The 12800-nt window shown below is 35.5% G+C and overlaps 1 protein-coding gene across 2 annotated transcripts in view; it reads left to right on the top strand.

Moving 5' to 3' along the window:
• Positions 1-12223, top strand: part of CDH11 (cadherin 11) — an 83129-nt gene extending 70906 nt beyond the window's left edge. For both annotated transcript variants that reach the window (XM_067302461.1, XM_013941156.2), the window contains 6 exons: positions 45-298; positions 1322-1458; positions 1668-1789; positions 2569-2686; positions 9617-9868; positions 10913-12223. In XM_067302461.1, coding sequence (XP_067158562.1) covers positions 45-298; positions 1322-1458; positions 1668-1789; positions 2569-2686; positions 9617-9868; positions 10913-11409 — 1380 coding nt within the window. In that variant the 3' untranslated portion in view covers positions 11410-12223. The remainder of the gene's footprint in view (positions 1-44; positions 299-1321; positions 1459-1667; positions 1790-2568; positions 2687-9616; positions 9869-10912) is intronic.
• Positions 12224-12800: the final 577 nt, after the last annotated feature.

Raw genomic sequence — 12800 nt, 5'->3', positions numbered from 1 at the left:
GCTAACTCTGTTCAATGGATGCACCATCATCTTGTTTCTCACAGCTCTTAGATTTTGAAACCAAAAAGTCCTACAGTCTGAAGGTAGAGGCAGCCAATGTACATATTGATCCTAAGTTCATCAGCAATGGACCATTCAAGGACACAGTGACAGTGAAGATTACTGTGGAAGATGCTGATGAGCCTCCCATATTTTTAAAACCAAGTTATATTTTTGAAGTACAAGAAAATGCAGCATCTGGTACCGTCGTTGGAAAAGTACATGCCAAAGACCCTGATGCTGCAAACAGTGCGATAAGGTATGCTTCGTTAGTGCTGGCTGTTTATTGCTATGGACAAGCATTAGCTTTTAGAACTGTTGTGCAACCTTTTTAAGATAGTGTGAGAGACCTATGATAGTAAAATTCCAAATCCAGCCAGAATATTAATAAATGCAACCCTTCAGTGTTTGTCTGTCTTGTTCCATAAGCTACGCTTTCCTCAAAGCCCATGTCACTAAGAAAGGCTTAAAGTGTAATATACTATAGCTCTGTCCACCTAAAATAGACTTAAGGACATCCATGTTTGACTCTGTTCTACATTATATTTTCTATAAAATATCCTATGCTATTATCACAGACAGGATGTTTTTTTCTCAAAAGACAGAAGTATATGCAGTAGATTAGAAACAATCCTGGGTAATTGCTAAGTGTTAATTTCTAATGACAAGCATATACACACACCTACTTTCAGCACTTTTATTGGGTAGTGTTTTATTTGTGTGTTTTTGTTTGTCATGTCTTCAGTGTAAATTAAATTGCAAAACTCTGTTTGGGGGTTTAGTTAACATTACAAAGAATTGCAAGGTGAAGGTAGAAAAAACAGAGCTTCATAAAGTTTGGAAATGTGTAGGTAATGAATACTATTTAATAATCTAGTATGATCAATCAACTTTCCGAGTAATCTAAAGATTGGAAGACTTAAAAGATTTTCATCATTAATATGAAACAGGTGAAAACATAAATATCTCTGTAGACTTTGTATTATGTTTGTAAGGGAAGAATATATAGTATATTCATAGGTTTCATTCTAGAGACTTCAAGGAACAATAATTTTCATTACCCTTACTACAAAGGTTCTGACATAATATTCTTTCTATATGTACAAACCACCCAAGTGCATTCCTTTTAAAAGAACCAAATATCTTTCCGTTGATACATCCATAATGTTAAGTGTACTGCTTAAAATTGTTTAAAAATAATAATATGGTATAAAACAAATTTGGATGCATGAAACTGCTAAATCTTTCTTTTTTCTGATTACTGAATTTCAATCTTCTTTAGGTATTCAATTGATCGTCACACTGACCTTGAAAGATATTTTACTATTAATGCAGAAGATGGCAACATCAAGACAGTAAAAACTTTGGATAGGGAAGAAATTGCATGGCATAATATCTCTATCTTTGCAGTTGAAGTCCGTAAGTATTTCACTGAGGTATTTTATAGTCATTGATATAAATTCTGTAGTCTTCTAATTGTCTGAGTTTAATAAGCTGTGATAAATCCTAATAGATAAGCTTAAGCCTATTTCTTTTTCACTTTTGTACAGCTAACACAGTTTTTTGTTGGGGTTTTGTTTTGAGGGGTTTTCGCTTCCGTTTCATTTTTTTCCCACTTATTCCCGTAGACAAGCAGCACCAGGAAGCCAAAGTTCCAGTAGCAATTAAGGTCATTGATGTCAATGACAACGCTCCGAAATTTGCAGCAGCCTACGAAGCGTTTGTGTGTGAGAACGCTAGAAGCAATCAGGTACGCCTTCATCTGCCGCGTTCCTGGCAGGTGAATTTCTTTCCTCGGGGTACCAGCCCAGTTTTTGATGATTGAATGAGTGCTAGTAACTGAACATCTATTTCAAAGTTTTGGCAAAGATGCCTAGAGCACACAGACAGGCACTTTCCTGGGGAGGTTTTTTTGTTTGTTTGTTTTTTGCTATCAACTGCTATAGAATAGTGTTTCGTGCACTGAATGTGACTGGTGTTGGCTGTGGGAATCCACCAACCATGGCTGGGAACAGCATTCCCAGTTGTGAGCCTGTTGTGGGTATTGCAGAAATACTCTGCATGCTATGGTGAGAATCACATTGCAGCGCTTGTGGTGTGGAGCCTGCAGATTTATCCCTGAACAGCCCATAAGGAATGGGGATGGTATCAGCTGGCATATGGCTCTATGCATTAACTGCACTTTTGCAGTTAGTGTACCAGTTTAGAGAGGACATTGTGCTAACTCCCTCAAAGCTGTTGAGGTCTTTTAGCTTACTAAATTATCATCAGCACAAATTCATATATAAGAATGTGTGTGCATCTATAATTCTGCACTGGTTAAATGTAATAGCAAATAAAGACCTCCTGCTTTAGCTTTGTATCTGCAGCATGTTCATAATTGCATGTGTTTGGGATATTTTGGAGTTTTTTTCTATTATTTCCTTTGACTTTCAAAATTCTTTGTATTCAAAGGTCTCCTCCAAATGCTGTCTATATGTCATATATCCGAAGAAGGAACTGTTTGTTTACACTACTTTTCTTTTACAGCAATTTATTACAGTTACTGCTGATGACAAGGATGACTCAGCCAATGGACCAAGATTTATCTTCAGTTTACCACCTGAAATTATTCATAATCCAAATTTCACTCTCAGAGACAACAGAGGTTTGTATAAGATTCCCTCTATATTAGTGTCCCAAGAAATGACAAAGGAAAAATAATGGTCAATATAATGTCATAAACAGCATTTTCATTAACTTTGACAGAGTACCTGTTTTTCAGAGGTGTAGGGGAAGAAGGTAGGAAAAATATAGCTGATCTACAGGGATGTTCTTGGTATAATGTAATGCTCATTAACTCACTTTCATTTTCCTGAATACGTATTTCAGATTACATAATAATACCCTACATGAAAAATCCATTGCCATTATATTTCCCAGGAAGAGGATAAAAACATTGACAAAAACATTTGCTAAATGTGGTAGGCAGGTTTTTGCGATTTCCACAAAACTACTTGCTATGCTAAAATTAGCTGAGGAAGGATAAATTGTTAAGTTGCTTGGCTTTTTTTCACTTAATTCTGCTTGGTAGTTTTTGTCTATTATGGATCATGACAGAAACAGACTAGAGTTGTAATGGAATAAAATTGCTGCCACACTAAACTTTGGAAGGAAATATGAATATGTATTTCTGCTGTGGAACATGCCCAGATTGGAATCCTGATCCCTTTGCCAACCTTCTTTTAATGAAATATAGGGTAGCCTTGCATTCAGACTGAGTACTGTAGATGTGAGAAACTTGCAGGCAAAAAGACATAGATGAAAGCCAAAACTTACTTAATTTTCTAACGTGACAGCTTCAGTGAGCATAACTTGCCAAAGGTTGAGGAAGCCAGAGGGAGAAAACCAGAAAAAAGACAATCCAGTCATCAGAAATATTTATTCTATTTATTTAATGATAATCAATTGATATTTACATTAAATGTTATTGGTTATTCATTTGTTATTTTCCTGTACAAGGAAAAAAAACTGCTGCAACTTCCAAGAAACTTTTTAATTAGCAAGCTTTAATGTTTGAGAGAAACTTAACTGTTTCCTGAAATTCAGAACTCATTTGAACTGGTTTAAATCATGAAGCCAAAGGAGTTAGTTATTACAGATTGCCAGAAATACAAAAGGCAACATAATCCAGATACATGATTTCAATAAGAACTTTTTTCTCATAAGTGATATGTTGTACCGTACTTTATATCTCTCTCAACACCTGAAGCAAGGGTAATTATCATCAGAGTTCCTGAGCACAATTTCTGTTATTCTTGAAGGATCAAAGTAATATTGTCTAGTGCTTGGCACTTGTACATATATATGCAATTCATAAAGGATCCAGTGGAGGGGATATATTTATTCTCTTTAAGGTAGTAAAACACAATTTTTTTGAAAAATCAATGAATGTATTTTTAAAGAGATGTAAATAGAAATGTATTCTTTGCTTAAGACCCTGAGGTCAAGTTTCTCCTTAGAAGATGTTTTATGGTCACCATATCGATCTGAAAATGGATTAGATTGCACATAAAGATAATGGGCCTTTCACCTTCAGAGACCTAGGTTCCAGGTGCACTTAGGAATGAGCTTAGAAATACCAGCTAAGTCTCTAGTGGATAATAGCTGGTATCACAAGCCCTACTCATCCTTTGACACCACTTGGCAAAACTGATAGGGAAGATTCGCATCTAAAATAACAGAGAAAGTGTGGGTCAGAATTGAGATGCACTGAGACAGCTGCAGGCAAATGGTATCATAGTGCCCAACTCCAGCCAGTTCTATTAATCCTTCATTTCCATATGCATCAAATTCATTTTTTAATGAAAAAATTAACCCAGATAAAAAGGTTTTATAATGGAAATGATGATGTCCACTGAATACAGTGGCTGGACCTGACAATACTGCAAAAGGTAATTTCAACAAGATGCTATTTTAAGGATTAAATCTTCCTGTATAATTTTGCGTTTAGGAAATGTGTAATGAAATGTAATATAATGAATGTAATGAAATCCACCCACTTCCATACTGTCTTTCCATCATTATTGTACAATCTTTATTGCAGTTGTATTGTTAATTTTACTATTTTCTGTTTGGTTGGGTTTTTTTAGTAAGTTATGGTAGAGAGCAAAGGGAAAAGGTTAGAATTCTATGTACTTCTAGATAGAAAACCTTTTCAGAGGAAGTGTTACCATTTGTAAGTCAAATAATTTACATGATCATTTAAAGTTCTCTTTTTCATTTGTAAATCTGAGTAGCCTATGTACCATGCCACTTCTTTCAGAGGGAATTGCAAGTTTCAAAGAAAAATGGCTTTATTAACTGTGGAGAACAGTTAATGAAAACTCCAATGTTTGGGTCTATTACAGAACTTTAAAGTGAATACAGTCCTATAATTATCATTTAATAGAGTTTCTTTCTACCAGCTACTGAAAGTAATCACATATTGCAGTAATCCAAAAAAAGTAATCACATTCTACATCCTATTAATAGCCTACTGTGTTACCAAGTTTTTCAGCTGAGACTATCTTCCATGGAAAACATGAGATAATGGCTTATCACATGCTGTGATAAAACACTGAATTGCTTTTGCACTGTTCACTTACATTATACCACGTAAATAAACAGCACTATATTTGCCCAGACTCCGTTCAGTTTTACTTCCATTGAAGTCAACTTCAAAAGTGTAGCAGAGGCGCATGGCCCTTCACGAAAGAAAGAATGACAGATTCTTAGCAAATGGATTTCCTGCTTCAAATCCTGCTCTGTCCTAAGCCGTAATGACCTTTGCTTGGCCTCACCTCTTGTGGAGGCCTGGCACAAAGCCAATATTGCTGCACATGGTGCAGCAACCTTGTTTTTGCATGCTGCACAAAGCCGAATGACACCTCGCTATCGAAAGTGAGGTATAATGATGTTTTAGAATACACAAGACATAATTTCTTTAGAAAGCACTGACTTCAAGTCAGAAGACTGAACTTAAATTTGTAAGGCCACTAAAATCCGTGACCAAAATCCATTTTTTCAATAGAAACATGTCCTCTGGCTCTCAAATTCAGTCTCTTCAAGAGATTTTGAAACCTGTGGGCAGTGAAATGATGGGGTTTTTGCCCTGGATTCTCTGCAGCAGTCGCCACTGCCTGGTACTGATCCGAGGCAATCAGACCCCACCTTTGGTTAGGTTTCTTGCCGAGGCAGCTCTCATGCTCTGATACAGCTGCTAATGTTCACACTGCAGTCAGCTGCTTTTATCTAGAAGCCTCCTTACAGAATATCTACACTAACAACCCCAAAAAGCCCGAGCTACGCTTGCCTTTATGTGGAGGAAAACTTGGGAAACCATTGAGAAGATCACTAGAGGAAAAGAGGAAAATCAAAGACGAGGAAAAATCACCATAAAAATCACCATAAAGTGATGCAATTGCAACTTCTAATTATGAAGATTTCCTGGCAAGTATAGGTAATCTGTTCACTTACAACACTTTTGGACATGGGATTTCCCAGACAATACTAGCAGGGAAAATGAAAGCATGTATATTTTTCTGGACGGTGTTGGGATGGATATTTTCGTCCTTCTATCTTATGTTAACCCACACTGTGTTCTTTAAGACTGCCGGTCAAGTAGCTCCCATATGTGTTAAGTAATAGTTGTAAGCTGGTATTGACATTTAACTTCTTTTTCTTGGCTTAAAAAATGCCATTATACCTGGATTACAGTTATACTCCTGAGACTTGAAAATGATGAAAAAGAAGGGATGAGAATATTAGCTAGGATTATATGCTATCTTTTATCTAGGTTAAAGAGCTTTTTTTCTTCCTCTCATAGATATTATGTTCCTTATAAATATGAGGAGTGAACATCAACAGAAAAAAGGTTAAAAAAATGACCTTTTAGGGTTGATATATGGTAGTCCTTTTTAAACTTTAGCTTGGCATGTTGATTGGATTTTACTTAAAAAAAAATATATATATATATATATATATATGTTAAACCAGAAATCACCTTTAATTAAACCAGACAAATCAACCATTGCATCAAATTCACCCTTAGTGTAGTGTAATGTAATTGACTGCAGTGGAATTGGCCTGGCTGTATCATAACAGAATATTTGCCATCCTTTTTTTACTTCTTATTAGGAATACTATTAAAGCTACCAAAATTCAGGAAAAATATAATATAATACAAAATATGTGGCCAGCAGACTAAACATACTAATGTGTGATATTTTTCTTGCTCTACATTATTACTGGGTAGTGTATGTATAGCCTATGCTATATATCTGCTACTATCGTTATGATCTAAACAAATCCTATTGAAAATAATTTTTATTTTATCAGATGATATATTTAGTGAAGATGACAAGGTTTAATTGCTTCATTTGTGGCTGATCTGTTTGGTCATTAAATTGTAATATTATTAGCAAAAGGTAACCAAATCGTAGACATAACTAGCCAATCAGATGCTTGCATGGACTGTAAACTCTTGATTGCCTATACTGTTAAAATGGGTTATGTGCATGGGTTTTCTTAGGCCTGGATTTCCTTCCAGGTTGCCTGTGCAATCTCTAGGCAGTAGCATCTTAGCTCTCTATTAATGTTCATATTTTTTGCCACAAAAATAATCTGTCCTATCGCAACCTTTTGTTTAATAGAGCAGATCTTTGTTCTCCTGTAGAGGAAATGAATTATTACATGCATTTTGGAGAATTCTGTGGAATAGTTTGATTCTATTGATTATATAAGTATTGTAAGTATTAGCTGATAGATTTATAGATGTTAGATGTTACATTTCTATTTATAACAAATTGTAACAAGCTCATTAAAGTTGTAAAATAAGAAGTCTATCATACAGACACTTACATCACTAAGGTCTTTTTAAAAATTGTGCCACAAAGCCTAGCTGAACAAATGTTGCATGTAAACATTTAGGAGGTCGAAAAAACTCTGAGAAGATGCAAACAGCACCTCCAATAATGACAAATAATCAAATCTTTATCAGCTTCTCCATCCTTAACAAACATGACCATCACATAAAGGAGAAGTTGACAAGGTGTTTACCATCTGCATGTTAATTCTATGAAACTTAAGCATCTTACAGTCTGCACTGCTGTCATATAGAGAGAGAACCAAATTGGGCATCTGTTGAGGTTGGGTCTAGCAGGAGGCGAGGCGCAGGCACGGGGAGATGAATTAGTTCCGCATGTATCAAGCAGATCATATCTAGAACAGTCCTAAATAATTTCATCCTTTTCTGATGTGATCTGCAGAATTTTCTAGAGGGGAAGTCCAGATAAACAGGGCGATAGTACAAGCATCCTTACCATCCGATAAATTTATCTGAGTCCACCGAACTTGGGGACAGTTACAGACCTTTTCTCCCATCATCAGGGGTAATGTCTGCAAGGGTGGTTAATCTAAGGCAAGAATACTTCTCTTTTGGTATAATTTATTCACAGATTTTCATGGAAATAGCAGTGGTCAGATCATTAAAAGAGGTTTTATGATTCGCATTATTAAATTCTGGAATTTATGCTGACTCTTCAATAGGAATTGATTAATCTTCTGCAGTACCCCAAGGCAGCAGTAAAATGGGTACCACTGAAGGTGAATAGTTCTCCTTTAGTAGATAAAAGAACCATCCTGTTCTCTTTTCCCTCCTGTTATATGGTGAGAAATAAAGAGCATTGGCAAAACAGAAAAGGTTGCATGAAGTAAATCTGTATCTGAAACTAAATCTTTTTTGAATGTCTGAAAAAAATGGATACAGTTGTTTCATTTTGCTTACTTCAGGATGTTTACAATTTTATGAACTTTGGTTCAGGCTGAGAACTAAGAAACAAGAAACACTAGAAAGAAATACTGTTTGTGTTTCCTTCTGTATTTCTGGAATGGCTGGGAGCAGGAAACTTTGGCGGTCTCATCCCAGTGTCTCATGTTATGCACTTCCCTTTTGAATGCTGTCACCCCAAAGAGTTTGAAGAACTATCCAAAATGATGCTCTGTGCTGACGCTGCAGCTTGGCTTCCAGGACTAAGATGAAGAGGGACATGGCAATTGTTCAGTGCTGTAAATAGTTTTGGAGCAATACTTGACCTCTTCATCACATCTATGTAATTCATAATGCACCTGGACACACAGCGCATATGTGGTCAAGCTTTCTGAATTCTGGCTTTGGGGAGTTTGGGTGAAAAACTGCAAAATATACAGTGTATTTTGCTGAAATAGGTCAACGTCGAGGCTTAAATTTGCTAATACACAGTAATGTTTGCTTTTCATTTTGGTGGGAGTCCTATTAATACAGGCTATTTTTGTGCAGAATTCTGCCTTCCATTTCTGTAGATCTGACACCTAGAACAATACATTAATGGGATTTGATTTTTTCCCCTCCACTGAATGCTTTAATTCTGGCTTAGAACCAGCACAGACAGCAATGCCAAGGCCCAGTCATTCAATTGGTTGATGAAGTGTCATGAATTTACTTGAAGGTTAGTGGTGTTCTAGAAACACTACTAACATCATCTTCTATAGTAATTATTTGTAGTATGGACTTTCTATGATATATATACTTTTTAGTATGTATAGTGAATGAATTCAATTGCTGCAGTTGATTTAGCTAATATTCAGCTGTGTATATGATATCTCTTTCAAAATAGTCATAAACATTATGATTTATAAAATAAATGCTTTGTTTACCGTGAGCTGTATTCCCTTATAGTATATAATTAATTGAACTCGCATATGAATGATGTTAAGATACTTTGCAAATGAGAACAATTTATGCAAAAAAAAAAACCAACAAAGAAAACCATTTTATGTGCTCCTTGTGTTACCCTCATCACCCTAACATAATTAAAATTGAGTGTGGTACTATATGAATGAAGCACAATACTGTAATTGCCTTTGGCTCATTAAGAAGGCAGTAATCTGTTTATCGTACATGCCTACAGCATCTGAAAAATCAGTACCATTGTAGCAAAATATAATTTTTCAATATTTTGTAAGAGGATGAATTTGAGGAAAAAATAATGATTATGACTTATCTCCCTTCTTTAAACAGATAACACAGCCAGCGTTTTTGTTAGACGTGAAGGATTTAGTCGCCAAAAGCAAGATTTATACCTTCTTCCTATTGTAATAAGTGATGGCGGCCTCCCACCCATGAGCAGCACCAACACCCTCACCATTCGAGTCTGTGGCTGTGACAGCAATGGCTCCTTGCTCTCCTGTAATGCTGAAGCCTACATCCTCAATGCTGGATTAAGCACTGGTGCTTTAATTGCCATTCTTGCTTGCATTGTGATTTTGTTAGGTAAAAAGTTCTCTTCTTATTATTTTTCTACACTTGTTTGTTTGTATTACCATGTTAATCCTGCCTTAATTCTGAGGTGGATAAATCAATCTATCTTAATTTCTCAGCTTTTATTTTTATAGGAGGCACTGATTTATCTGGCTGAAATGCACTATATGATAACTGCAATAGGAAACACCAGTGAACTTGCCTGGGTATGGTCAGAGAATGTCCTCTTGTGGCCTAATATCAATTAATCAGGGACACTGGTTAAAGGAGGTCATGACACAGTTTTAAGTTTTGTGATCTTCCCTGGATGACAGGTTCCTTATTGAGGTCAGCCAGGATTAATGGCTCCTGCCAGCTATTTCCCTCTAATTCTGCTTGTGTTGAAGACAAATGAATGGCTCAGAAGAGCTGCTTTTAAGAAATTGCTATAAAGCATTTCCTGATGATTTGAAAATACTTATATAAAACATTAATTTGCCCATGGGAATTTATGGTCACATTTTTCATATGTAATTTTAAGTTATTTTAAAGAAATTTGAAGTGAGAAGGAACACATCAACAAAAGCATGCGTTTTGAGGTCTTGCTTTAGAAAACTTCCATTTTCATGGAAATGCCCATTTTCATCATTAGCAGAACATGGAATTAGAGTTTAGGTTTGGACATACGGAGGAGAGTAAAGATTCATCTGTGTTTTGCTGCAGCTATGCAATATGATTGGACTCTATCAAAGGCAGTGCCACAGTGGTCATGCAGTGTTGGGGACCCAAAAATACAGTTCCCGAATTGAAGTCTTGCAGTAATGAGCAGTTAGTTTGAGCAATGTATTCAGTCCAAATGTAAACCCTCAAATCAGTATATTCAAATCTATATTCCAACGTCGTGCTTTTACCTAGTTAGATATGCTAAAAATGCAGATGTCAGCAAAAATGCATGAAGAACTAGTGCAGAAGCTGAGGGGCCAATGTTAGGAAGTTGTTAGGTCCCAACACTAATCAATTTATAAAAACAGATACCGCTTTAGAGTGTGGTCTAACTTGCTTTATTTTTTTCTGCAGTCATTGTAGTGTTGTTTGTAACACTGAAAAGGCAGAAAAAAGAACCCCTGATTGTGTTTGAAGAAGAAGATGTCCGAGAGAATATCATTACTTATGATGATGAAGGTGGAGGAGAGGAAGATACCGAAGCTTTTGACATAGCTACTTTGCAGAACCCTGATGGCATCAATGGATTTATTCCTCGTAAAGACATAAAGCCTGAGTATCAGTATATGCCAAGACCAGGGCTTCGGCCAGCTCCCAATAGCGTTGATGTTGATGATTTCATCAACACAAGAATACAAGAGGCCGATAATGATCCAACTGCTCCTCCCTATGACTCTATTCAGATCTATGGCTATGAAGGCAGAGGCTCAGTGGCTGGTTCACTTAGCTCCTTAGAGTCAGCGACAACAGATTCTGATTTGGACTACGACTATCTACAAAATTGGGGACCTCGATTTAAGAAACTTGCAGACTTGTATGGCTCCAAAGACACTTTCGATGATGATTCTTAACAATAAAGTTTCAGATTTGGCCTTAAGAACTGTGTCTGATGTTCTGAAGAATCCAGAAGAAATGTAAGCAGGTATTTTTTTAAAAATCAAGAGAAGTCTCATTTAAACATTTAAGTTTGACAGAGAGGATTCCTTTGATAAAAAAAGGACATAAAAGTGGTAAATACTGTGAAGTACCTTTTCCTACAAAAGGCAAATGCAGAAGTTGGCTATCAACTTCACTAGAGGAAAAACCCACTTATGCGATACAAAATATTTAAATGAAGGAAAATGCTAAAAGCGAACCTACAAATAAGGGAAATCTTTTATGTATTATGAACATCTAAATCTTTTATGTCAAAGAAGCTTCCACAAATTAGAAAAGATAACAGTTCTGAGCTGTAATTTCGCCTTAAACTATGGACACTCTATATGGTAGTGCATTTTTAAACTTGAAATATATAATATTCAGCCAGCTTAAACCCATATGATGTATGTACAGTACAATGTACAATTATTATGTCTCTTGAGCATCAAACTTGTTACTGCTGATTCTTGTAAATCTTTTTGCTTATACTTTCATCTTGAACTAATACGTGCCAGATATAAAAACTCTGTCTTGTTGCAGTGGGAGGCGCCCTATTTCTATGTCATTTTTAATGTATCTATTTGTACAATTTTAAAATTCTTATTTTAGTATACATACAAATATCAGTATTCTGACATGTAAGAAATGTTACAGCATCACACTTATATTTTATGAACATTGTACTGTTGCTTTAATATGTGCTTCAATATAAGAAGCAGACTTTGAAATAAACTGATTCTTTTTTAATTCTTGTTCTGGTTATTAAGCATATAAGGAAAAACATAGTGTTTCTAATGTCCCATTTATAGTTCTGACTAATTTACTACAATTGTGACCTTTTAATAGCCTTATTTATTATGTGTTTGTAGTTGGTTTGTTGCCTTGTTAAGTGATTATTTAAAAATCAAGTACATTTTACAAATGTTTTTTAGATTTAAAAAAAATGTAATGTCTGGTGAACATTTTGTACCCTCTCTATCTACAGCTTGTGGCTGCTCCCAGAACACAGTAATAATCTTCATATAATGATACTGTGTTCTGGGTTAAATTAAGTGTAATTCTTTTAAATATTTCCCATGTAATATGCATTTATCTTATATCTTAGGAATTCCAGAGACTTCAGTAATGACTTTATAAATGGACAGGAGTACACTGTACTTACAATTTACTCCAGGCTTGTGAATTTCAATATCTGTGCTAAGCTTCTGCGGGTTTTAAAGACTTAAATCTGACCCAATTTAGCTATAAGTTCCCTAAAGACTGTTCTACCTGACAATTACTTTACCTGAGTATTAATTAAGATTCTGGCACTTACGTTTTTCTT

This window comes from Apteryx mantelli, chromosome 10 (genome assembly GCF_036417845.1).
Source record: "Apteryx mantelli isolate bAptMan1 chromosome 10, bAptMan1.hap1, whole genome shotgun sequence".
NCBI classification, from domain to species: Eukaryota; Metazoa; Chordata; class Aves; order Apterygiformes; family Apterygidae; genus Apteryx; species Apteryx mantelli.
Note: the sequence above shows the minus strand (reverse complement) of the source record. Positions and strands in the feature narration are given on the sequence as shown.